Here is a 27,614-nt window from a genome sequence, read left to right on the forward strand (position 1 = left end):
CAGCTGCCGCGCTCAGTCGCTCTAAAATGGCCGCCGCCGCCTCGTCTCCCGCCGCTGCGGGGGCTCCCGCGGCACCTGCTGTGCCGGCGTCGGTGGCGTTGCCCCCGACCGAGAGCAAGAAGATTACCGATCTGCGGGTAATTGACCTCAAATCGGAACTGAAACGGCGCAACCTGGACATCACCGGGGTGAAGACCGTGCTCATCTCCCGGCTCAAGCAGGTGAGAGGCCGGTGCAGGCCGCGGGAACCAGCCCCCCCCCCCCTCCCCTGCTCGGCCTTGTCCTGTACTGCCCTACCCGACCAGCCGAGGGGCCCGGCCCGCCACCGCTGGCTGCCTGGCTCCGGGGGCGGGGCCCTCGTCGTCCCGCCGGCTGCCCCCGGTGTGGGGGGCGGGACCTGTCCCCGTGCTGCCTCCGGTGTAGTGGTGAGGGTCTGCCGTGGTCGGGCAGCCTGGCGGCTGTGCGTGGCCCCAGCAGGGCGGCACGCCCCTCTCAGCCGCCGAGGTAGTGGGCGGCGGCCGGGTCCGGCTCGGTGTCCCAGCTGGTGGAGCTCGCCCCGCGGCCTTGTGGCCCGCCCGCCACCCTGGGCGTAGGAACTCGTCGGGCGGCCGCTGGGGCGAGCCCTGGGGCTGGCTGTTGCTGTAGGGTTTCTGAGCTTCCCTTCCCCCTGTTTTCGTGCTGCCCTTAATGCTATCATGGATGTCATACTAGCCTTCTGCTGATGTGTTTCCAAAGAGAAATGTGCAGATCCTTGATAAGCTGTGCTTTGAACATGCCATTTTAACAGCTTAAACTCTTGCCATTATTACTAGTGTTCCCTCCCTCACTCTAAGTGAAAGTTTTAACCCAAAGTGTTTTCTAAAATGCTTTTGAGATGGAAAAAAAGTAATTGTCTCACTGACTTCTTCTAAAATCGAATTGTCTGGAGTCCCACTGAAATCCATTAAAAATTGAATTTTTGTTTTTTGGTCTTATTTAGGCTATTGAAGAGGAAGGAGGCGATCCAGATAACATTGAAATAACTGTTTCGGCTGACACACCCACCAAGAAACCAACTAAAAGCAAAGGTTAAGATCTTTGGATATATATTATATTCTTAACTGGTTTTTGTGGCATATATCACCTTAAAGAAGGAGTGTGGAACTGTGGCCTGTAGTTTAGATACAGTTATGATTTTACTGTTCATGATTTCTGTCATCTGAGACATGTCTTGCATTACTTGTCTGGTTTTAGTCACTATATAGGCAATATATAGGCATGCCGGAAAGACATGGAAAATGGGTAGGTTAAGAGATGTGTTATGAGTTAGCAGCTGTCCTGCCAGCAGATCTTGTGGGCTTGTGCTGTGTGTGCTGAGGCTGTGTAGGTGATCTGTGGGCTTTTTGGAATATGCTGTGTTCACTTCTGAATGTGGAGTGCCACAGGTTTAGAGTGGGTATAAGAACTGCTGTGTGGCTCTGGGAGCAGGGATGGGTATCTCTATTCTCTTAGAGTGTCTGTGGTTAGCAGAGGGAGAACTAAGAGGTTGTTAAGCCATGAGAAGGTGTTGGACCTAGGCTGGTGGTGGGTGTACAATATGTGCTAGGGGCTCACTAGCTGAAGGGTCAAGTTCTGGTGTCCTCAACTAAGAAAGGACATGGAACTGTTGGAACAAGTCCAGAGGAGGGCCACGAGGATGATCAGGGGACTGGAGCACCTCCCGTAGGAAGGTACGCTGAGAAAGTTGGGGCTGTTCAGCGTGGAGAAGAGAAGGCTGCGTGGTGACCTTATAGCAGCCTTCCAGTATCTGAAGGGGGCCTACAAGGAGGCTGGAGAGGGACTCTTCCTCAGGGACTGTAGTAATAGGACAAGGGGTAAAGGTTTCAAACTTAAACAGGGGAAGTTTAGATTGGATATAAGGAAGAAATTCTTTACTGTAAAGGTGGTGAGGCACTGGAATGGGTTGCCCAGGGAAGTTGTGAATGCTCCATCCCTGGCAGTGTTCAAGGCCAGGTTGGACAAAGCCTTGGGTGACATGGTTTATTGTGAGGTGTCCCTCCCCATGGCAGGGGGGTTGGAACTAGATGATCTTAAGGTCCTTTTCAACCCGAACTATTCTATGATTCTACAACTGTATTTGGGTTTATTAGCATACTTTTTACTGAAGACAGGATTCATAAATAGGAATTTCCTGAATGGGCTCTGAAGGCTCACTCTGAAATGTCTAATGAAGAGATTTTAGTTTTCTTGTTGTAAAAAATAATTATTTAGATTCTATACAGATTTGTTTGGCAGGGATTGTTGCCTCTGTTTTCTTTTGCATACATATTTATTACAGTATTTAATAATTTTTCTGAGCTTAAGTTCTGTGGGGTATTAGTTTGGGTTTTTATTTTCTGTTGTTCTGAGAGCATTCATAATCAAGTAATACTGGGAAATGTGTGGTTTGTGCATGGCATTCCTCACGGAATGTATATGCTAGGAATGTTTGAAAGTGTGGTACAGACACCTGTTTTGGAAATGATCAATATTATACCACTGTCACTTAACTGAGGCTGAGTTTTGTGGTAGAAATGCTTATTCATGCTTTTGTCTGGTGCTGTGAATGGGGAAACAAGTAATAAATTCTGCTTAGAAAGTTTAAATAACTTACCTGTACTTACCTGTACTCAGTAGAAAAGTAAGAGGGAATAAAACTGTTTCACAATGTGGTTTCATTTTCTTCTGCAACATTACTTTATTATCTACTCTGGAAAAGTAATTGATGCTTAAGGAAACTACTTAGAAGCTAAATAAGGAAAAGCTTCTACAATTTTTCATGTAGAGATTTAAATGGCTACTTGCTCTCCTGTAACGAACACTTACCTCCTGCTTTTCATCCTCCTGTTCTCCAAACTAGTATCTCCATGTGCATAATGTTCTTGAGCCAGCATCTGGTTTAATTTTGCTTCTGCAGAGGTTGCTGCTGCCTGAGGCAGGGTTCAGTAACTGTTCCCTGCCACCTCTTCTGTGGAATTTTAAGGTGTATGTGTAACGTGTATGTTCTTGGTAAACTTCAAAGTAAAATATGACCTTCATGAAGTTCTTATCTGCCTACTTTGCAAGCTCAAGAGTTTTTCCTCATTACTTTTTGGATTATAAAAGTCTTGTGAGCAAATTTTGTGCCAAAAATAAGAAGGTTCATGTTATATTAATCTTCACGTGTTGAACAAGTTAAAACTCTGTAATTTGTCTGGGGAAAATCTTTTTTTATCTTAATTGGTTTACTTATAACTGTAAGAAAGAACTGTTGCTTGTATGTGTTAACTACAGATTCTGATCTTATCTCCCTTTCTGATGTTTTCTGCTGAAATATGTTTCTAGTAACCAGAAAGTATTCCTCAAAACTTGTAAATCTGGCACTTCAAAAAAACCCGTTCCCTAATGTGTCACTGGAAAAGTTTCAAAGGCTTGTGGGAGATGTATGCCCATCACTTGAATCCAGTAGGACTGAATTTTCTCTTAAATTAACTGTCTTGATCCCCTTGTGCTTATACACGTTCTTCACTATGCATAGTGTTGCCTCACTTACTGATTTTGCTGACAGATTGCTCTAGGCCTTCTGCTAGTGCTTGCTTCCTCCCTGCCCCACAGCTCAGCCTAATGCTGATAGATCTTTAATTATTTCCTGGTGTCCAGGCACTACTAGTTTTATAGTATTTTTTCCTGATGCTGCTATTGCTATACAAAGGAGGGTAGATATATCATATGGTAATTTATGAAGAAAATACAGCCTCAGAAAAGGCCAGGAAGTGGGAATAATGACTAAACCTCCTCACAGCAGGCAGAGGTGAATAGGAGAGACAGGTGAAGGAGGTTTCCCTTCCAAAAAATCATGAACTGTGTCAGATGGAATCGATTTTAGACTGAATGTCTTCTGTAGCCATTTTCACTGCAACTGTGGAAAAAGTGAGATGTCTAATTCCTTAGCATTGTCTGTTAGAAAAACTTAATCTGGAATGTTGATGCAGGCTTAAGTAGAGGGGGAATAGTGTGTGCAGGGGTGTGTGTTGCATTTGTTTTCTCTCTCGTTGATTTTTTTGTATGTATATTGACAAATATGGAGAGGAGTAGGAATAAGGCTAAGAGTGGAATTTACTTCCGTAGAACAGGATCTTGTAATGGCCTGATAAGTTGATCTATCAGCTGAGTATATACTGCAGCTTTTTACTGGACTGTGACAACCTTCTGACAGTGTGATGGTACAAAGCCAACTTCCTGTGAGACAGGAAAGAAATAACTGTAAAACAGAGTAGAATAATAAGACCTTGACTAAACTGGTTTGAATGTAGACCTTCTTTAAACAGCAGCTTTCCAGTGTCCCATACCAAGTTCCACAGCATAATGTACTGTATGAAAAAGGAGCCATATTTAGAATGGGGTGTTTACTGACTTGCCCAAAATTGATATAACACAGAGGGAGCCATGTGGATCTTCATTGGGAAAGTGGACTTCGCATCATGACTTAAAGAATGTTTGCAGAAGGATTCTGTAATCCAGCAAGAATCCTTGATTGATCCTGTATGAAAAGTTAGTCAAAATACAACACTTTTCCTAGAAGCTAATTTAATTAAATATTTGGGGTAAAGAAGAACTGCAGAACAGCTGATCAGAAAAACTGTGGAGGTGGGATCAGTTGGTTTTGCCAATTAAAGTTAAAAAGCTTAAGATGGAACAAATACCAAGTGCCCCATCTTTAATTGCCTCAGCTGTGCCTTTCCACACTGGAATTTAGTAGCTATGGACAAATTTCTCTGTTTGTGAAATGATAAGAGTTTTTGGAAAAAGATGTTCTTTTCAAGTCTGAACATTCTGCTGCTGCTTCTGATAATCCAGAGGAAGTTACTTCTAGTACGAAGTATTTTCCAAATGTTTCCGATGTGACCATTCCTTTGAACTATTTGCAGTCAAAAATACTGTGGCATATTGATACATCATGACTTAGTGATTGAAAGTTACTTTTCTGCCAAGTTTTGGAATTGGTGTGGGTGAGGAACAGATTCTAGGCTAATCAGTTTTAACCTTAGAGAATTAATGTGAGCAGAGATGTTTATTTGCAGCTTTTCAACTTTTTAAGGCCAGTCAGATACCTATTACTTCATGTCTTAAGTACCCCTCTAGTTTCTGACTGAATTTCCAATTTGATGGTGCTGTTAGATCAAATGCTGTAACCAACAGGTTTTGACTTCTTTATTAAAACTGTTGAGTTACTTAAAAAAAAACTAAGCTGTATACCGTTGGCCTTCAAAAGGCCTTCCTTTCTAAAAACTGTAAGCGAGTAAGAGCAGTATCCTGCAGATAATGGGGAAGACTTAAATGTTCTTGTTCCTCTGTGATACCGTTTAAGAATACAGAAGTATAACAGGATAATTTGCTTTCATTAATACTGTGGCAAATTATATTATTCGAATTGCAGCAGACCTCTTAACTAAATAATGCTATAAAGAGTTTACTCCATTGTAGAGGTTTTTTTTGCCTCCTGTTGCACATTTTTGATGAATCTTTGGCATCAGCTACAACAGAAACCTGTTGGGGCTCCAAAAGAAGTACCAGAAGAAATGCAAACACTGATTTTTCCAAAATTTTATAAGTGTGTCAATATACTTCTGCAGGTACCTAGCTTAAGGCTTCTCCAGAATACTTCTGTAATTCTGTATAAGCCTGAATTTCTCATGTAGAAAACCATTAATAGGTAAAACAAGCTTATGCAACTTTTAAGGCCTGTAAATGAGAGAAAAGCTAAACCTGTGTGGCTTTAAACCAGCATTTTAAAGATGTTCTACATCTCATAAGGAGAATATTCATTCTCTATTTAAGTAGTGGGTTGCAATTTTATGATATGTAGCCATTGCCTGAAAAGGGAGTAGGCATGGCTTATAAAGGAGTGCCATCATTCCAAGGTAAATTAATATTTATGGTGTTAGGCACCCAGCTTTGTGATGACTGCTGCTTACACCACTGACATTTTCAATAGCCACTGCATGGATAAATCTGTACAGAAATTTTATCATATTTTGACAACTGCTGTACCTGTAAGACGACTGCTGTCTGCAGAAGGTCTAGCTGTTCTGACTGTGATTGTTAATGTACCCTTTAATTCCAGTTATTTTCCCCAAAGTGATAGCAGTCTTGAATAAGGTCACTGAAAGGTGTTTGCTGCAATCTGATTCTGATCCTGTGTAACTGAGACAAGTGTGCCTTCAGTAGACTGCTGTGGATGAGTGTCAGTGTGGAAAAGTTTTGAATATCTGGGGACTCTGGAAGTTGTGAATTTTTGTGGATGCTGGCTTTTTGGAGTGTTAGTGTGCCAAGTTCTGAAAACGATTTGTATCAGAACCTTGGAAGTGCTGCTTTTGAGCAGTGTGACTGACCAGATCAGAGTGACCCGCAATACAGAGCTGAGAGGGGAAAGCAGATTTCCTACCGTTCTGTGGCTTGGCGCTGGAAGGTGAAGGTCATTGTTCAGGTCTCCTTATTTGTACCAAGTACCTCTGGTACTTGGAGTAAATGAGACTTGGTGCGAACAAAGACAGCAAGACTGAAGAAAGGCTAATGAAAACATGTATTCCTGTTTGGCCTAATCTAGCACCAAACAAAATATATGGACAGCTTCATTACTGAAAGGTACAACTTCCTCTTGATGAGGACATGTCAATAAAATGCATTTCTCTAGCTGCTATTGCAGAATAATGGGATTAATTTGAGGTAGATTTTTTTTTTTCTTTTAATTCCCTAATAAAGTCTAGGTTCTAGTTCACCTGTGAGACTTCCTCAGGCAAAATAAGTGAATCTAAATAGCTTTCATGGTAGTATATGCCAGATAGTTGCTAAATATGTCTAGCATCTGATGTGTGGTTTTGGCTGTCTCTCTGCACAGCTAGATATGGGATGCAGGGAAAACTTGGTCTTTTGGGTTTAATAAACTCAAGAACTGAAATGTGAGAGGGGCAAAACAGAAAACACTTGAATGTGTGTAGAAATCCTTGCTGTTTCTCACTGTGTTTTTAATTTACGTTGAAGACACATGTTGCTGTACATTCTATCACAGAGTGCTGAAATAGTAATACAGGATTTGGGTTAGTCTTGCTTTCAGACATCAGCTGTGATGCATATCAAAAACTCTCTAGTGTTAAGTGCATGCTTCTTTTTGAGGGAAGGTGGCTTTCCTAAGTATACCTGTGTTGCTGGCTTTCTGCACGAAAGTCTTGCAAATGTATTGCATTACAAATATAAATCGGGAATGTTTAGTTTGTTTTAAATGAATTAAAATCAGGGACAAGATCTCTTTATGTATTTGGATCTGAAGGCTTAGATCTCATATTTTGCAATCATAGAAGTAACTGGGGACTAGTGTGTGTCTAAAATTCAAAACAGTATGCTGCATATAGGAGTACTGTCAGAGTGCCATCTTTCAGTGAAATGAGTAAAACCAAAACAGTAGTCTCTTCTTCCCCTGTAGTTGAGCAGTTCCCAGCTTTGAAATACAATTTAAGAACTCTGTATGAAAGACTATGAAAATTAGCTGCTGACAAAATTGACTGTTCCAGGTAGTAGAAATCTCCATCTGTGTCAAACTTTGGCTGATGTTTTTCTTTTCTACTCCTTTTGAACATCTATAGGATTGATTTAGCCATTCATTAGAGGATGAAGGGATCATAGAATCGTAGAATGGTTTGGGCTGGAAGTGACCTTAAAGATCACCCAGTTCCAGTCCCCCTGCCGTGGTCAGGGACACCTTTGACTAGACCTGATTGCTCAAGGTTCTGGGCAACCTGTGCTAGTGCCTCACCACTGTCACGGTGAAGAATTTTTTTCCTCATGTCTAATCTAAATCTCCCCTCTGTCAGTTTAAAGCCATTCCTCCTTGTCCTGCCACCACATGCACATGTAGGAGTCATTCTCCAGGTTTCTTGTAGGCCCCTCTAGACACTGGAAGCTGTTCTTGCTTTAAGGTGTCCCCAGAGCCTTCTCTTCTCCAAGGCTGAAAAAGCCCAGCTCTCTCAGCCTGTCTCCAGAGCAGAGCTGCTCCACTCCTCACAGCATCTCCATGGCCTCCTCTGGACTCACTCGAGCAGGTCCACATCCCTCTTCTGTTGGGGGCCCCAGAGCTGAGAATGGGAAAAGATGTGATGTCAAAAAATAAAGCATTAAGTGGTGATCATGACTGCCATCTCATTTGCATCTGGAATTGACATGAGTTTCAGTAGAAGATGGTAAAGCCACGTCCTAACAACTGCTTTTGTGCCTTGAGTTACTGAAAAACATCGCATAGACTAATCTTCGATAGAATGAATCAGAGAGAGAATGCTCTGCAAAGGGGGTGTGTGTGGAGGTATTTGTATCTAGTGTTCTTTGGTCTTGTTTTTACTGAAGATTAAGGAAATGCAGTGGGTTTCAAAGGGAACTGTGTCTAGTTCTGAGCTCCACAGAGACAACTTTATTAGAGAAGAGTGTGCATGTCCTGGAAGAACTGAATTCTTTGATGATACATGCACTAGTACAATAAAGAACATGTAGAAAACACAAGGGCTTCACCTGACTCAATTCTTCTGCTGGTAGTTCCCTCTAGTGATGAAAAGCACTGGAAAAGGTGGCTTGGAGAGTCTTGCAGTTGCCATACTTGTGGATAGTCAAAGACATAGCTAGATAAAACATGAACCATCTGATCATACTTGGAACTTGGCTCTACTTTCAGCAGGAGGTTAGGTGGACTAGATGACCTTTAGAGGACTCTTCTAACCCAAACTGCTCAGTGATGCTAATTACACTAGAAGGCAAGACCTTCCCAATGTCTGAAGTCATAATGTCTAGATAACTCCAGTAATTCTAGAAACGTAGCTTGATGTTCTCCTGAATTCCATTATCAATCAAAATAGAAGGATTGGTGTTAAAATCTCTAACTTGGATGTAACTGGTTGTATATGCAACAGCATTAATTGTTCATGCTTGCTTAGCTTGCATTTTTTTCTGCTGACCTTAAAAATACTCAGTTTGGGAAGGGTCATCTTAATAGTGAACAGTTCAGGTAAACTAAGGCCCAACACAATATTCAGTATTGAAATATTTAGTATATTTTCAGTATTGAAAGAAAGCCTGGTATATGGAGTAGCTCTAGTAATCAGTATATCTTGTCATTCCAGGTAAAAAGCATGAAGCTGATGAATTAACTGGTGATGCTTCAGTTGAAGATGATTCCTTTGTCAAGGTAATAAAAGTATGTAATTTTTTCTTTTCTGAGTTTAACCTTAATGTTTGGCTTTATTTACCAAAATAAGCTTCCACTTCCGTTGTGGAAATTTGGAGCATTGTTTTTACTGTGCTCACAGCTGTGGTACCTAAGGGTGTGAAGGTGTGTGGGTTTTTTTAAACATGCTATGAATTTTTGTTATGGATGTGTTACAGCATTTTGCAGAAACAGTGATTCCACCCATTAGTTTCTCAGAATACAAGTAACACCCTTGTAATGTCAAGTAATTGTTTTTCACACCAAAAGGAAAGTGAATTGGAGACTCAAGATGCAAGTGATCTAGATGGAAATGATGAATTAAAGGACTTTAAAGAATCTGTTGAAGATGAGAACTTGAATTCAAAAGAACTGCCATCTGCAGAAAAGAAAAGATACCGGGACCCAGAGCCAGCAGAGACAACAGAAGAGGCAGAAAAGGATTCTGTGAGTCAGGTACTTTGTTATATTTTACATGTACATTTTTCTGAGCGTGTTTGTATTCCTGGGAAGTCAGAACTAGGGATTGGGGTTTTTTCTTCTAGTTTGTCTTGCTTATCTGTAAAAGATAATTTAGTACTTTTTTTTTCTTTCTGTTCTCCTTGACTTGTGTTTGAATAGTCCTGAAACAGATGTGGTGTGGATTGACTGATAAAATACTACTACAGTCCATGCAGAGTTCCTAAGTGGGCTTTTTCCCTGATACTAGTGGTGACATACATAATCTGGTCACTGAACTGAAAGATACAAGTAATGAGAACTGCTCATTGATGTTCACCTTACTGAGTGTGATTCCACTTAACTATAAAATGTTTTATGAGTTAAATGAATCTCTTGACTCTCTGAATGTTGAAGTGTTTTACAAATACTTTGCTGAGCAAGTCCTTTTTTATGTTCTCATAGGAAAATGAAGGTCAAGACGTGGAAGATTACACTTTTCCAGCTGTCCATGTAAGTTCCAAATAATTTCTGTTAAGATGATTTTCATATCTGTTTAGTTGGAAAAGATCACTTTAGACCAGCATGTATCCTAGAGTCAGATGATGTAGTACAACACAGGTAAGCACTATAGGAAGCTTTTATTCATAATTTTTTATAATGCAGATAATAGTGATTTCCAAATAAGATGCCCTGTTTAAGTGCAAATTCCTGTCTACAATTTGGGCATATTTAGTGCATAGACTTGGAAAGCAGTATGTTTCAAACCCTCTTAAAAACACTTCAGAGGGCTATGTCAAATGCTAACATAGTATATATGCCTAAACTCCTGTTTGAATGTAGAAATCTGCCTTTAGAGAATGGGAGGGGGGAGGAAGGGTTGGGTTTGGGTGGTGGTGGTGTTGTTAATACATCTGTAACATTTTTAAGCTCAGAAATTCTTTTGAAGTTACATGGAATTGATGTTTGAAAATGAGATCTTCTACAGCATGCCTTGGTCTGCGAGCCTAATGATAAATAAGTAAATACCTTTTAAGATCTTGTTTTCATTTTCATGTACTTAGTGGAGGAAGTCTACCTAGTTTCTGACTTCTGTCCTAAGATTTTAAACCTAATGAGGGATTGCTTGCATTGAAAGTAGTAATTAGACAGCCATTCTGAAGGCTTTAGCGAGATACAGAACAGTTTAGAAATGTCCCATTGAGTTAAAGGGAAGAAAATAGCTGTGTGTTGCAATTGCAAACTGCAGGTGTTGCAGATACACACCAGTGAAGTTTCGTAAAAATTTTCAGTGATTTCACAAGGGAGAGCTGCACAGGCTTGGTTTCTAGACCATTTTTTCTTTGGAAACAGTTTGGGTTTTATTAATTTGCCTTCAAGGGATAGAAATTCTGTGGAAACTACAAACTGTTCTGCTTAAAGTAGGAGCTGTTTAGTCTTGACTTTCTTTTTTTGCAGGATGGTGAAGATGAAGAAAATCAGAAAGGTATGTTTAAAGTTTAATAGAGTTCAGAGGTCTTAGTCTGGTAGAGCAGGCAACTTTCTCTTGTAATATTCAGTCTCTTTCCTAATACTAGGCTTGTCTCCAGTACTAAGTATCAGTTGTCTTCTTATTAAGCCCAGCACCTGGAATCATTGCAATCAGTGGGTTTATTTCACTCCTAAGAGTTATTTTACTCTTAAAGAGTTGATTACAGTACTTATCAGTTACTGTGGTGGATGTATAATATAGCTGTAATACTATGATTCTTAATGAAAAACCATAGTATTCAAGGACTCCAATTTTAATATACGGTAAGTCTTGATGTGAGAGCTTCCAGCTTGCACTGCAGTAACTGATTTTTAATTGAGTGAAATGATACACCGTTACACTGAGCTTGAGCACCCAACAAATGTGTGGACCATCATATCCTTGGCTTACTGTCACTTAGAAATACCAGTTGTATATAGGATGGTAAAACAAGTGTTTGGAAACCTGTGGAGTGGCTACATTTTGTAAGCTATGCTCATTAGTGAAACTATAGAAGGAATGTAATGCACTTGGGCAAACAGACTTCCTGGACAGAAGTCTTAAGGATTCTGCATATTGTGGACTACAAAGGACATGGAACATCATCACTTTACAAAAGATGGGATAAACACATTACTGAAGCTACAGGATAAAAATACAGACTCCATGTTTACGAGGGACCCTATGGCTGAAGTGCCCCATCTGCACAAATCCAAGAATATGGTTGGAGATGCCTGTGTCGGACTGAGATGGAAAATCTCTCCAGTGGATGAAGACTGAGAACCGTTTGTCTACGAACTCTGGATTAAGGCTCACTTCGTGTTCTGCAGCAGCCTTGTGCAGCTAACTTGACTGCCTAACAACTGCTTAGGAATGGAAAAAACAAAGGAGATCCCCAGCGTGGAAGACTGGCTGAAATTCTCCAAGACTGTAATTCTTTCGGATTTGGGAAGAAGTCCTAGAACCACGAAGATTCAAAGACGACTTAAATCAAACTGTGAGCATTCAAAGCAACTATTTTCTTCTTTAACACTAAATCCTAAACTGGAAAATGGATACTTCTTATGAAGAACGGGTATCTCCAGGATGGAACCATATTCCCCTTCCTAATGTTTTGGTATTTGTCTCTAGAAAATGTGTTTTGCCATGGAAGAATAAGTGATCCCGGGTAAAGGATTTATATATGTGTTAATACACCTTGTGTTTTTTTTTCTAACCTTCCATCAGTGCTAATAACTGGCTTTGTATTTTCTAGGTCCTATTCTAGCTTATGCATATGAAATTGTTTAAACTTCTGTTTTGCCATATTTATTCCTGTTAAATCCTCTTAGATAAAGCAGGTTCTGGTGATGGTACACAAGAAGTATCTAAACCTCTTCCTTCAGAAGAAAGCCTAGCTGAGGCTGATCACACGGCTCATGAAGAGATGGAAGCTAACACCTCTGTGAAAGAAGCTGAGGATGATAACATATCGGTTACAATCCAGGCTGAAGATGCCATCACTCTGGATTTTGATGGTGATGACCTCCTAGAAACAGGTAAAAATGTGAAAATTACAGATTCTGAAGCAAGTAAGCCCAAGGATGGGCAGGATGCCATTTCACAGAGCCTGGAGAAGGAAAGCAAGGACTATGAGATGACTGAGAACCATAAAGATGGTAAGAAGGAAGACTGCGTGAAGGGTGATCCCGTCAAGAAGGAAGCCAGGGAAAGTTCAAAGAAAGCAGAATCTGGAGACAAAGAAAAGGATACTTTGAAGAAAGGTCCCTCGTCTACTGGGGCCTCTGGTCAAGCAAAGAGGTTTGTTTTTCTATGTCAGTTCTTTACGATACTGAGTACCAGCATTCAATAAGATCACTCTACATTATGGGGGTAGCAGCAAGAATCTTATAATTAGTATCCTATGCTCCTGCCTATAGATTTTTTTGACCGCCATAAGTTACTTTTTAAAATTCAAGATCTTCGTATAGACACTATGTCCTTCTGATTGCATTGTCGCATTGTCAGCATTTATTTGTTTTTTTCAAATTGACGATTTTTTAAATGTCCTTGTGATGATGGTAATGAACAGCTATCAGTTCTAAGAACACAAAATGAAGTCAAGTCCCCGTCCTGAAATCTGGAGAAGATTGCCATATATCCACTGAATAGAGTTGTCAGAAAATCTAGATCTTCAGGCATCTTGGGGAAAATCAGTGCAAGAATCCATAAGGGAATCATTTGTTCAAATATACAGTCTAGCCCTTTTTTATTTTTATTTTTTGCAATGCTAACTTGTCTACTAGTATTAGTAGTGTAAATGCAACACTTACCACATGCTGTATTTTCAATTTTCTTCTGATCTTTAATTTGCTTCTCTAGCTCTACTAAGGAATCTAAAGAAAGCAAGACAACATCAAAGGATGATAAAGGTAACTATTACAAATTAGGGTAGTATTGTCCAGAACTAAATGCTTCCCCGTTTGAGAAACTGCTTGCCACATGCTAGCACAGCTTACATGACTGAACTCATACATCTGTAGTAAATTATGCTAGAGTTACAGTAGACACTAGTTATATGCTCATGTCTATGTTTTGGTTTGTTGTTTTTTTCCCTGTGTCAGATTCCTCATAAGGTCAAAAATACTTAAAAGACTCCATGAAAATACATTCTCTTATTTCAAAATACTTTTGGGAGCAAATTGCACTTAACGTTTCGCAAGTCTTTGTTTTGATGAAAAGGTGTAATTTTCAGAGAAGCCTGCTGTACTTTGCATACTACGGTTTGGGTTGATGTTATATGCAAGATCAGCAAAAAATAATTGCAAGTAATTAAACATAATGCCAATAATTTTTTTTTGTCTTGTTTTTAATTCTAGCTCATTTTTAAATAAAGTGAACTTTTAACCAAGTATAACAGCTCTTCTGGTTGTTCAGTGCATTAAACTTGGACCTATTTGTCTGTGTTGGAATTTCTGTCCATTTACTGTAAAACCCTGTATTACAATTACAAACTCATACTTGAGTGGAGCTCAAGAGCACGTTAATGTCACCAGTTACACCAGTGCTTCATACTTGAGCAAGTGCATTTGTATAATCTCATGAGTCTCCTTGTTTTGCCTGCAAGCTCTCTGCCAAAAACCTGTCAAAAAATCTCTCTCATATTACTAATGGATGAATGGAATTTTATCTGATAAATTAATTTCTGAGGAAAAATTTTTGCGATAGAGATAATTCAGTCTTCTGTAGATGCGTGTCTTTTCATGGTAGTTATATGCTTACAAGGAAATTAAGATACTGCAGATGTGTTTTCATGTAGCATATATAACTGTAATCGGAGCTATTGTAAGGCTGTCTTAAAGTACATAGCCAAAGCCAGCCATGGCTCTTTAATGATATCTTATGACATTCTAAGTGTGTCATGATTTATCAAGATATCCTATTTTGACAATAGCTGATAACTGAAATCTGTTGCTTTCAGTACTGAAGAAGGAAAGTTATTATTTTCTTCAAGGTGGTTAAATTACCTTTAAAAACTCCGCATACCACCAAATTTTCCAGCTGTTTAGCTTAAGATCCAGTCCTGGTCTTGCCTGTATGACTGGCTACAATTTAACATACTCAAAAGCAGTTCATACGTTTGGCAGCAAACAACAAGCTGAACTAACAATGTAAGGCTAAAAGATTTGGGAATAAGATTGCATGAATCTCTTGCTCCCAGTTCTATATTGTTGCAAAAATGATTGCTATCTGTGGGGAGCACATAAGGTTTTCCTGTTTTTTTTTCTTTAGAATCTTCCTTAGTTTGGAGGACTCATTTCAGTGGGTTGCATCCAGTTCTACATCCAGCAGCATTTTAAAAAAGCTGTTCTGGATGGAAGGCATATATTTGAAGAAGTTAGGGAATTGACTGCATTGTTCTGGAGGCTCAGTCTCCTCAACTTACCTTACTGCTATCTTTTGGTAATGCGAGTACTGTTAAGACATACTGATGAAGGACAAATGGGTGCTAAAAAAATGTTCTTGGGTTAAAGTTATTGATAAGTTTCAGAAGTTGATACTGAATGTACATACCCAGATGAGGGGTAAAGCATGCCTTTAACAAAGAACTGTATGATTTTTCTAGCTGTGTCATGTGGATATGTGTTAGCCAAGCTGTTGGTTCCAACACATGAGTAAATGAATGAAATCTTACTGCGTGTATTTTTTTTCATATAGAAGTCTTTTCAAGAAAGGTAGCCAGATAAACAGTTACTTAAAGGTAACAGGCTAAACTTCTCTTTCCAGCAACAGTTTAGTTCAAAATTCATGGTACCTTTGTCACCTTAATTTTTTGGCTGTTTTGTAAAACTTGTTTCAGGAAGTGCAAGCAGTGTTAGTGGTAGCAGTGGAAGTTCAACTAGAAACCTGTGGGTTAGCGGACTGTCTTCCAACACAAAAGCTGCTGACTTGAAAAATCTCTTTGGCAAATATGGAAAGGTATTTCGTGGGGTGTGATACCATGTGTGTTGTATGTGTCTCTTCCCCCTCCTCTATTCAGTTACAGAAATTGAGTAATACTTTAGAGCCTGAATTAAAATATCCAAGCAGTGTAAGCTAAAAATACCCTATATTTTCAGCATCTAAAAGAAGAGTGCATGCTTATGGGAAGAATCATCTTAATTTTGTAAGAAATTATTCTTCCCATAGGGGTAAAACCCATAAATTATTCTTCCAGTAAAATAATAAAAAAAATATTTATTAATACTAAAAAATTATTCTTCCCATAGAGGCAAAAGAAATGTCACAAATGTGACTTATCAGGACTGGCTTAAATTGTCATTTTATTAATTAAATAATGATGGCTATGTTCTTTTGTAGCAACTGTGTTTAACTGTGAGAGGAAGGTAATGTGCTAACTGGGAAAACTGTAATGTGAACAGTTTCTATAGAACCTGCTGCTTTGTGACGCTTTTTAAAACGTGTTCTGAGGGTCTGTGAATAAGAAAAACAGGTAAAAAGTTAGAGTCAGTGGCTGTTCATTTAAGGGTCTCTTTAATGACTTAATGAATTTTTTACAAGCTGCTTAAACTAAGTCTGTTTTCCTGGATTTTAGATTCAATTGAACATACAAATTCCATAGAACAATGCAGAATCCATATAAGCTAAGCAGTCTTCTTGAAAACAATTTTTATTGCAGTTCTCATTTTCTTGAAGGAGCTGCTGATAACTGAAAATTCAGTGTTTTTATAAGTCTTTGCAGTTATGACATTATTGTATCTTGGGCACTAGCTAGAACCTTAACGCTGTGAATATCACATATGTGTGCTGATTATTGGGTATCTGATTTTTCTAATGAATTTAGTAGGTGATTTTTATTTAATGCCGTCACAAGTGCTGAAACCCAAGGGTATGTTTTGTTAAAACTTCCAGTTCTTTAGCTGGTTTTGCTGTAAAGATGCTTGTTACCTGTATTTACTTAGCTTCCCAGTTTTAAATTAACTGGGAAATATATGTCTAAATGACTGTACCTTACAGGCTGCTAGAAAGACAAAATTGTTGCGTTAGAGCATGACTACATCAAGGTAACTGGCTCCAGTAATTACAGAAATTCTAGCAAGGAACACAGTGCTTTCTCAAGAACCAGGTGTCAAAGAGCTGGTTGCTAAAATTGCTTGATGCATTTGATAGATGCCTTTGAAGAATTGGCCCCCTTATTGACTTACTACGTCATACAACTTGCACCTTGCTGCCACTTACTTGGCAGCTTTCGGGGCGATTAATCTGTCAGACATGAACTGTCAAATTCAGATCAGTGGTGTTTCTGTGTATTGATTCTGACAGTAACTTTCAAAAGAAGCATTCAGATAATGTGCATGAGGTTGTGACTTCTCAAAATGGGATGTAATCATTAACATGCCTGGATGTGAAAGCTGGGATAAAGTTCTCAAAGCTTCAGTTTCTTATGGAATTACATGCCTTTGGAAACTTGGGAGTGTCAGTCTTCCCGGTGGGGTGGGGTTTTTTGTTGTTGTTGGGTGGTTTTGCTTTGTTTTTTACATACTAGGGTAAAAATATTATTGGAATACTATTAGTTCCTTACTAGAAATGTCTCTCTCAAAACCTAAATTTTACCTGTTTATGTAGGTACTTGGTGCAAAGGTGGTCACAAATGCACGAAGCCCAGGGGCAAAATGTTATGGCATAGTAACAATGTCCTCTAGTACAGAAGTGGCTAGATGTATTGCACACCTTCACCGAACAGAGCTGCATGGACAACAAATTTCTGTTGAGAAAGTAGGTTTAATGAGATGAAAACTTCCCAAAATAGACCATCTTATGCAAGAATCTGTATTAACCTATTTGCTTTTGGGGAAAAAAACATAGGTGAAAGGGGATCCTTCCAAAAAGGAGCTGAAGAAAGAAAGTGATGATAAATCTGGTTCTAGTAGGAGCATGGGAGATAAGAAGACTGCCTCAAGTGATAAAGCCAGCAAGTAAGAAATTGCACATGTCTTCTGAAGTTGTGAAAATCCTTTTAAGTTGAATTGTCCTCATTGCATTTGTGTTTCCTTCCTAATAAGAACTCCATCAACCAAAAAAGAAGAAAAGAAATCTGAGAAATCTGAAAAAAAAGAAAGTAAAGAAGCCAAGAAAACAGAAGGTAAAGATGAGAAGAGTGATAATGGAGCGAGTGGCCCCAGTCAAGAATCCACTAAAAAAACTGAAGAAAAGAAAAGAATAAGTATGCAATAGAGCCATGTCTTCCTCGTGTTGTATGTGTGTGTGTGACTTATTTTGTGGGCATGTTCTTGCCCTTATTGGAAACCAGACAATTAAAACACTTGTTCCTTTTTTACCCTCAGTAACATAATTACTTTGAAGCTGATGTAAAAGCTTCCAGATTTTATATTGCTACTTAATTACAGCCATGTGCTGGTATGCTGCTTCTGTCAGTAACACTTCTGTTCAGGGATTCAGACATTTCACTAAGGAAAAGCTGTAATAGGTGAATAGGGATATATGTGTGTGTTAAACTCTTTTTCTTTTCTTTTTCTTCTTTTCTTCTCCCCCTTTCACCAGGTGGTAAAAGCCCAGGTCAAGTTGTAGTTTTAGACCAAATGAAAGGAGACCAAGGCCACACTAGGACAGTTAGAAGGGGAAGGTTTGATAAAGTAAGTATCTATAGATTTGATGCAATGCTTATCTGATTAGATACTCCTTTACAGTTGATATTTTCACTGAGAAGTGAAGAACTACCACAAACTGTTAAGCTTAGATAGAAGCTTTGTATGCTTTGGGGATAGCTAAGTAGTTAATGATACTTGAACATAGCATCCAGAAATCTCCCTAAATGAATGAGACTTCTGAAATAACCATTGTAATCTCTATCTATAGCCACAGATATTGAGGAACAAAGAGCGTATTATTCAAGATAAAGTGAAATTCAGGGAATACAGGGGTAGAAAGGATATCTTGCCTTTTGAAAAGATGAAGGAACAGAGATTGCGAGAACACATGGTTCGATTGGAAAGAATACGACGAGCTGTTGAACTCCGAAGGTAGTAATTCATCTTTTTGCTAAAGGCTATTTTCTGCATTAATTGATCAGATACTATATTTAGAAACCCACTCAGAATGCATTCTGTCAAGCCTTTTGCTCAGATGCTGGAAGTCTGGGACTCTGCCTGTCAGTACCTTTATGTAAATTAATGGACTCCAGAATTTTTATTTAATCTGTTAATAGCCATAAATGTAAACACCCAGCTTAGTGCTGGTTATGGGGGGGTATATCTCGTAACTGTTACTGCATGCCAGTTTTCTCTTTGAAAAGATGAGAAGTTGACTAGGAGGTGTGGACAGAGGTAGTATTTGGGGGTGTCTGTTTTTCAACAGAGAACTGTTGTATATCTTAATGGCAAATTGAGCATAATAATCTTGTCCCTTTAAGTAAAAGGACTAAACAGCTATACTGTTCTGTTCTGCTCTTTTCATTTGTCCAAAAGCTTGCAAAGGATAGTTAAATGACTTCTGTTAGCTGGATTTCCCTAAAGAAAGGAATTTGTAGCAACCATAAAGCTTAATGAGAAAATGCCTTTCCTGATTCTTGTAAGGTACTGGGAAGATGAAAGCAAAACGAAGCTTTGACAAGCGTACCTAACCTGTGCAAGTCAAGTGTGGTGACCACTAACTTGAGTAGTCAAGTTAGTCTGTCTTGGTTTTGGACAGAAAACAAGTAAATTTTTTGTTAGCTTGAAGAGGACAGGAGCTAAAATAGCATTTATTTTTAAGATCCAAATCCTATTCTTTGCTAAGCTGTTGTTATTGTTTGCCAAATGGCAGCATAAAAATATGAATCCAGCATGGAATACATCAAGAATAATGATAAAACTTTTCCTAGATCTGCTGTCTGCTTAAATGGTTTTATAGAATATGCTAAAACCAGTTTGGCTACTTGGGGCTAAAAGGAGACTTCTTATTCTGGGACTTCTGTCAAGACCTTACTCTGAAATAGCTTTTTTTCAGTGTCTGTACCTCAGGTGATGTTAGTTTTGGATGAGAGATTTTAGATCAGTTTCTGCCACATCTTTCCCTTTTTCTCCTTTTTTCTTTAGGCGAAGAGAAATTGCTGAGAGGGAGCGTCGTGAGAGAGAACGCATACGAATAATGCACGAACGAGAAGAGTGCTTACAGAGAGAAAGGGAGCGATTAGAAATTGAAAGGCAAAAGCTAGAGAGGGAAAGGATGGAACGGGAGCGGCTGGAAAGAGAACGTGTCCGTATTGAGCAGGTGTGCGTATTTCTGTTTTGGCTTGCAGTGCAGTATCATTTTGGAGTATAACCCAGTTGGCATTTGCAGTGAATTTTGATCCTCACCTTTTCACCCAGCCCATAAAAGAACCAACCAAACACTACAAAATCCAAAGTGTACAACAGCAGTAATCTTTACCTTTTTTGCTTGACTTGTAATTTGATAGCAAATTCTTATTACTGGTTTATGTGGAGGCTATACATGTCTGTCTCTAAAAACAGACTACATCAGAGCATATTGTCCTACAGACCTTCCATAATTTTACTAAGAGAAGGCTGTGTGGAGACCTCATAGCAGCCTTCCAGTATCTGAAGGGGGGCCTATAGGGATGCTGGGGGGGACTCTTCATTATGGACTGTAGTGACAGGACAAGGGGTAACAGGTTTAAGCTTAAACGGGAAGTTTAGATTGGATATAAGGAAGAAATTCTTTCCTGTTAGGGTGGTGAGGCACTGGAATGGGTTGCCCAGGGAGGTTGTGAATGCTCCATCCCTGGCAGCATTCAAGGCCAGGTTGGATGAAGCCTTAGGTGGCATGGTTTAGTGTGAGGTGTCCCTGCCTGTGGCAGGGGTTGGAACTAGATGATCTTAGGGTCCTTTCCAACCCTAACGATTCTATGATTCTATGTCAGTGGCAGCTTGATGGATGTGTGCCTGAACAACAAACACGGTAGCGGTGCAGGAACTTACCTGGAGGTATTTCTAATAGCCAATAGCTTCTCCAGATCTGTTGTCTACTTTTTGTTGGAGAAATATACCATATGCTGTTTAATCTTAGATGCTATCCAAGGATTAATTCCATTAGATAGCCTTTGCTAGAAAATTATCAACTATTAATTCCATATACTTGCTAACTGTTACAAATATCTTTAATAAAGGGTTATTGTTTGTTGTGTTTATTGACCCTTCGCTCTCATGGTAGGAACGTCGAAAAGAAGCGGAGCGTATTGCGCGTGAAAGGGAGGAACTTCGTCGACAACAGCAGCAACTTCGTTATGAACAAGAGAAGAGAAATTCTTTGAAACGACCACGTGATGTAGATCACAGGTAATCTAATTCTCAAACCATGGTTTGACAGTGTTTAGTAAACGAAACAGATACCAGCCTTGTGTCAGACTTGAAAATGCAATTGTACCTGAAACAAGTCTTTACAGAAGAGTTGGTTTTCAGGTGTTTGGTTTTGACATCAGTTTATGCTAAGCATGAAACATACCTTATCTATAGGAGAGAGTTTTGAAATAAGCATCCTGTGAATTAATTCTTACTGTACAAAAAGAGTGTAACGCAATTCAGTACATTTGCTGAGAAAAGCTGAGAATGGCTGAAATTCCTAGCTTCTGCTTTAAGAATTCACATTTCTGGTAAGTGGATGCTTCAGGAAGTCAAAGTGATGGCTTTCATTTTTACTGAAGCTGATGACAATCTGTTATTTGGCATTTGAGCCACATGGATGAACTGGTTTTGGTCTTTACTTGGCTATAAAAATAGGGCTGAGACCTCGGCCATAAAATTGATGTATTGGGTACAGTGGAAGGTAAATGTAAGTTGTCACAGTAGATACAGTAGCAGAATATTAATACTTGTTCACTAGAGGACTAAATACAGCTACTGATAATAAGCTTAATATCTCACATTCCTATCACAGAGTAGCTGAATGTTTTTAGTGAGCAAGGCTGTGATGTTTCCTACACTGCTGTTTCCGGAGAAAGCTGTTCTGGTTTGTGGGTGTTCATTGTTTGGTTTGGGTTTGGGTTTTTTTTTTTTCCTAAAGGGCTTCATTTCTTTTTCCCTTGGAAGGCTGGTTTTTGCTACATTGATGTTTTTCTTTGGGTTTTGGTTTGTCTGCTGGTTCATTTTAAAGTGCCCAACACTGTGCTATTGCTTAGATTTTATTGCATATTTTATTGATGTTTTTCTCTTTAATTTGCACTTTAAACGGGAGTGCGTGGGTTTTTTTTCTTTAAGTGATTTTGTCCGCTATTTAAAGAGTCCACTTCTGTTAGTAGCTTTCTAAAGGTCAAATGCGCATCTTTAAAACAGACAGCTGACTCATAACAATTTTCTGTGTATTAGGCCTTGATTTGGATCCATGCAACTGATGAGAATTCATTTGTTTTGTTTAAAGGAGAGATGATCCTTACTGGAATGAGAATAAGAAGATGGCTCTTGATACAGATGCACGGTTTAGTCACAGTTCAGATTACAGTCGCCAGCAGAACAGGTTTAATGATTTTGATCACAGAGAACGGGGACGATACCCAGAAGGTTCTTCTGTTCCATCATCATCTTTTGATAGGTAAGCTTCAGTAACAGGGCAAGTATTCACCTGCCCACATCTCTTTGCATTTCACTCATAACTGTTCAAAATTTAAAATAGTGCTAAAGGCTTTATAGAGTTCTGATGCAATAGAATTGCAGCAGTGTCCCAAAATTTCTTGTCTTCAGGGTTGGCAATTTATACCATGGAATCCAGTTTGATTTTCTCTGAGGACTTTTAAGTTAACTGCCCGATGGTCTCTTCTGGGTGACATTTCAAAAGAGTTGTTGTGATCATTCCTCTTTCACATCTAGTCATAAGTGGGTTCCAATGGATTAGATCTGTCCGATGTGCTTACTTACCTGCTTAAGAAGCAAGGCTAGAAGCAACTTCCTTTATCAGAGTTAAGGGTATTTCTTGCACAGGTCACATTCACGAGGATCCTTGCAGTAAATTTACTGTGCATTAAATGCTGGTTCCAGTTCCAGTTTTGTTTCCATTAAACTTCTCCAGTAACCAGTTGTTAAGACCACGTAATTGTAGCTTCCGGACTTCTACTTCTGTGCTGCAGTGAGCTAGAACTATATTTTCTAGGTGACTTGAAATCTAGCATTCCCTCTGCTTCATACAAGGCAAAAAGAAAGCCCTACAATTGCTTAAATTATACTGACTAAAAAGTGAACTGGTAAATGCATAAAGAAATGTTAAACTGGCTGTAAGAACTCGAGATCAAAATCACAACTGTAGAAATAAATGCAGTTTAGATGGGAAGGATCATTGAGAGACATGTCGCATATATAGTAATGAACGTGTATAAAGATATTTTTTGTAAGCTCACATTGTGCTTCCATGTGCAGAGAAGTGGGAAAATGGGAGACAAATACATGACTTTTTTCTGCTTTAACAACTTAGGCGAGAACGTTTTGTAAACCAAGGTGAAGCAAAAAAGACTCGTCCAACAGCACGAAGAGAAGAGCCAGGGTTTGAGAGATATCCCAAGAACTTCAGTGAGTCCAGAAGAAATGAACCACCACAACCAAGAAGTGAACTTCGAGACACAGACAGACGAGAAGTGCGAGGAGACAGAGATGAAAGAAGAACAGTGATAATTCATGACAGACCTGAGATACCACATGGTCGACATCCAAGAGAGACTGGTTCAAATCCACCTAGGCAAACAAATTGGAAGAGTGAGGGAAGCATAAGCACAGACAAGCGGGACGGCAGGTAAATATGCTGGCTAACCAACGAACTGGTGAACATGCTGATTCTTACGGAGTTTACCCGTACCAGCAATTCCTCAAGAATCATTGTGTAAAGAGAGAACAGACCCCTCCCTAAAGAATGGCAAAGTCACTTTCAAAATGCATTAGAAAAGATGGTGTGTATGTTGTCACATACACTAAACCTTATCTGTAAACTTGGTGCTGACTCCCAGCAGCCTGTACTTAACAGTGTGTAGCAACATAAAGTAAGGAGGCTTTTCTGCAAGAGTGTGAACAAGTAACATGCAAGGTTTAACTCTTTAGAGAGCTACATAGATGTAAAAGAAAAAAGCTAACCTGAAAAACAAAAGGGAATCCTTGAAGTCTGCATGTGCTGTGATTCGGTACCAGTTCTATTATACTGAAACCAAAATTTTGATAAAAGCAATTTTTACAGAAGCGAGAGGTCGGATCGATCGGGAAGAGAAGTGTCTGGACATGTGAGAGGTGCACCTCCTGGTAGCCGTAGCAGTGCTTCTGGATATGGAAGCAGAGAAGGAGAACGAGGTGTGATGGGAGAGAGAGGTGGAGGACAAGTGAGTCGTCTTCTTGTGTTTGTATGTATGAGTGAGACAGGAAAAAGCAAAATCACAATGGAAAATGACCGTGTAGCTTCACAGAAATTACCACCAAGTGTTCTGGCTATTTGAAAGTTAGTTTATTTTAAAAGTTCTTTTTTGGTGGGGTTTTTTGTAAGCCAAGAAATGGCAGAAAACATCCCCAATTCTTTTTTTTGTCTAGCACCTTTCAGGTAGATCAGAACAACATCTGAATGAGTTGCTGATTAGGCTTTTAAGAATTCATTGTCATGTGTTTTCCGGGTCTCAACCTTATATTACCTGCTACTTCAGTGCAGTTTGTTCTAATCTGCATTGTGTTGTTACTGAGAGAAAAACCTTCTGTAGGACTTGTCTTTAAAGCCTACAGACCAAATTGGTCCATGCCACTAGATCTTGAAGCATTTAAAAATAGTCTTTCTCTAGCTGTATGGAACATAGTGATTATACGAGATCAGGGCAGAATTGGGAGTAAAGTATGAGCTCACAGAACTTTACTCCCTGCATACCCAAACACCCATTGCAAATTGGGTGTTTGTTACTTTTAATAGGACTCTTGTAAGTGTGGGTTAGCTGCCTGTGGACTAAAATCTTAAAAGATGCTTGAGTTCTGTATATTACAAGTTTATAGTGTGAGTTTAGCTGTCTTGAAAAGCTTGTTTCCTGTTGATAATCAAGTACACCTTTAGTTCTGAAAATGACTACCGCTTTCTTCCTAGCACTATAATGAGGACAGACATGGTGTCGAGCGCCATAGTCGTGAAACTGGACCAAGGAAAGAATGGCATGGACCTAGTTCTCAAGGAAGTGGGTATCATGACACGAGGAGAATGGGAGATGGCCGTGGAGGAGGTGGCATGATGTCTCCACATACAAGGTACAAGAAGTATTCCTTCCTCTCAGTTCCCTCGTGAGCTCTCAAAGCTTTGGTTGTGCTTAGGAAGTATAATGGTCTCAAGTGCAAGCAGTGTTACTTTCTGTGGATGGGTTGTTGCTGCACAGCACACAAACCCATCTTTCCCATGCCAGCACATGACTCCATAACTGTTGTACTGCTAGTGGCAGTACTGTGCACCTGCGCAGAAACAAGTGACAACTTGTTAAGTCTCTTTTGAGACTCACAGTTTAACAGTGGGGTGATATGAGACATAACAATGTTCTTAACTTGTACATCAAGAGTTTGGATACTTACCATGACTTAACATTTTTTTTAAAACCTTTGTTTCCAGTAATTCTTCACCAATTAATAGAGTTGTACAGATCACAGGGAATTCCATGCAGAGGGTAAGTGGCTCAGGATTTAAACCATTTAAAGGTGGACCTCCACGAAGATTCTAAGATCTACAGCTGCTTGGTTTCAAGATAACTTATTGAAATCTCTTGTAAACTTTCTCTGATTAAAACACAGGAAACCTTGTCTGGAAGTCCTGGTTAAATTTTTTTAATTTAACATGATTACTTTCCTCTCAATTTTGGAGGCATTTTAATAGTTACGTTGTAATTTTGGATAGTTTTTGTGTATCTTTGATAAGCGTTTTCCCTGAGGCACTAGAGCTGTGTAAAAACCAAATTGGAACCAAAATATTTGTTAATCCTGTATAAAAGAATAGTTTGCAGCCATGTGCTAGTAGTTTGATTTACCAACATTAGCTCTGTGGTGTCATGCTTTAAAGTTAGCTACTTCTCACAACATACACAACTATAACCTCCATTTTGAAGGTTGTCCAGGCTATTCTCTCTGCTTTCTAATTTGTAGAGAACTAAGATTGTTCTTTCATTACTGGGTATTATGTAACCTATTTTTGCAGAAGGTACTGTTACATCGAGTGCATTATGTGTATTCTTGCAAATGTATTCTTTTGAAATAAACCTTCATATTCTGTATAGCTTCTAGTAAGTCTTTGCAGCAGTCTTTGGGGAAGGAAGACAGAATTAAACAGACATGTTGCTATAGCAAATCAAAACACAGGTGCCATTAGCTTCCAACTAAAACTACTTTGTCTCCTTCACTATGATTGAATTGAAAATCTAGAAGCACATTTGATAGCACAAGAAAGATAAGTACAAAAAATATAGGAATACTCATGGGAGGCCTAAAGAAATAATTTTACAGTATGTTCTTTAGCAGAGCTCCAGCAGAACATTGATACAACTGTGTTTTACACGAGACTACCACAAATGAACTCTGCTTATAGTGCCTGGGGAATCTTACACATTGTTCAGGTAAATCTACAAGTGTTGATGTGGTCTCAAGTAAAAGCAATGAATCTCTGAAAACCTTTTGGTTTTGTTTAACATTGAATGGCCCATGTTACATTTTTCTTGATGAGGCCCAATCAGAAATGTTAGGTAGTCAGTCTAAGACTCATCTATCACCCAGTCACCCTAAGTCTGTAGTTAGAGCGCTGCTGTTCAGCAAGGAAAGGCAAATGTAATCCACCACATAGCTTTACCAGACTGGATAGTTAACAGAAATGAGCATAGGACCTTGCTAACAGAACATGAGAAGAGCTTGTAAAATAGTACTTGAATAAGAGCTGCTTAAGTTCAAATTTATTGGCTCAAATTATCTTTTAAAGTTACGAATTCTAAGGCAAGAGCATGCTGATGTTGCACGTGGATCTTTGATACATTCAGCTACAGTCCTGTTTGCTGTGTGGAAAAACTGGTAAGTATCAGCAGTATTCTGGAAGAATTAATAGCAGAAACTGACTTAAACAAAGCTGGTTTTCAGTAAGGAGCAAAGATGGGAGGAGAGAGAAACCTGGTATAACAGTATTTTCTGGAATTAATCTTGTCTGAATATCCAAAACTGTCAAATATTTATGTTTAAACAGAATAAATACACTGCATTAAGCAAGTGTGTCAGGACACATTTATCCAGTAAGTAATTTATCTTGATGCACTTAATACAACTTCTCCATTGTTCAGTTCTTAGAAAAAAATGAAGTTCAGTTTACTGAGGGTTTGGGTTTGTTTGGTTTTTTGCAGGAATTTCCAGAAGAAAGTAGAAGTTAAAACTTGGTTTCAGAAACTACATATCCATTTGGCTGGAGCACGTACTGCTTTAGGTGTGACAACACATACAGAAACGTTTGCTCTAGCATGAATTTGTAGTGACTAATGGATCAAATGGGAAATATGAAAGTTTAAAAGACAAAGCTATAGAGAGATACAAAACCAGAACTGGAGCTGCAGCTAATCTTGCCAACAGTAAACAAGTCTAGATTTTATCATTTAACATTTGGAATGCATAAATAGTATTTCATGACGTTTTTGCTTACTTAAATAAAAGTTACTGTGCGTAAGAAATTTAAAATAGTGGAACAAACTAGGGTGATGGGAAAGGTGGGGATGTCTGATTGAAATAAAACTGCCAAACCCCTTGTGAATTTATGAAGTATTTAGATCAGAAGTCTGGAAAAGGACAGGGAGGTGTTTTGTTAGGGGTTTTTTTTTAAGGGTTTCATCCAACCTTTGTTACTAGGAAAGAACATAAATACGTAAATGAAAAGTTTATTTAAGTTTGCTCACTTAAATCTGTTTACATACAACAAATATCAGAAGAATGTTAACCA

The 27,614-nt window shown here is 39.0% G+C and overlaps 1 protein-coding gene across 8 annotated transcripts; it reads left to right on the plus strand.

Moving 5' to 3' along the window:
• Positions 1 to 26: 26 nt before the first annotated feature.
• Positions 27 to 25,922, plus strand: SLTM (SAFB like transcription modulator). 8 transcript variants are annotated; one of them, XM_062627262.1, is made up of 21 exons: positions 27 to 221; positions 980 to 1,067; positions 9,159 to 9,232; positions 9,512 to 9,697; positions 10,145 to 10,192; positions 11,138 to 11,165; positions 12,521 to 12,989; positions 13,551 to 13,600; positions 15,529 to 15,647; positions 17,295 to 17,444; positions 17,535 to 17,644; positions 17,732 to 17,892; positions 18,231 to 18,322; positions 18,546 to 18,709; positions 19,763 to 19,937; positions 20,880 to 21,004; positions 22,083 to 22,253; positions 23,127 to 23,441; positions 23,865 to 24,015; positions 24,756 to 24,913; positions 25,266 to 25,922. In XM_062627262.1, exons 1-21 carry the CDS (start codon positions 27 to 29, stop codon positions 25,372 to 25,374), a joined length of 3,138 nt encoding a protein of 1,045 aa, XP_062483246.1. In that variant the 3' UTR covers positions 25,375 to 25,922. The 8 variants fall into 8 exon arrangements, with proteins under 8 accessions (XP_062483246.1, XP_062483216.1, XP_062483238.1 ...); XM_062627232.1 differs by having other exon boundaries at positions 23,877 to 24,015; XM_062627254.1 differs by having other exon boundaries at positions 17,732 to 17,811.
• Positions 25,923 to 27,614: the final 1,692 nt, after the last annotated feature.

The sequence above is a fragment of the Pezoporus occidentalis genome, unplaced genomic scaffold (assembly GCF_034315485.1).
Source record: "Pezoporus occidentalis ecotype Australia unplaced genomic scaffold, CSIRO_AGI_Poc_V1 ctg11, whole genome shotgun sequence".
Taxonomy (NCBI): domain Eukaryota; kingdom Metazoa; phylum Chordata; class Aves; order Psittaciformes; family Psittacidae; genus Pezoporus; species Pezoporus occidentalis.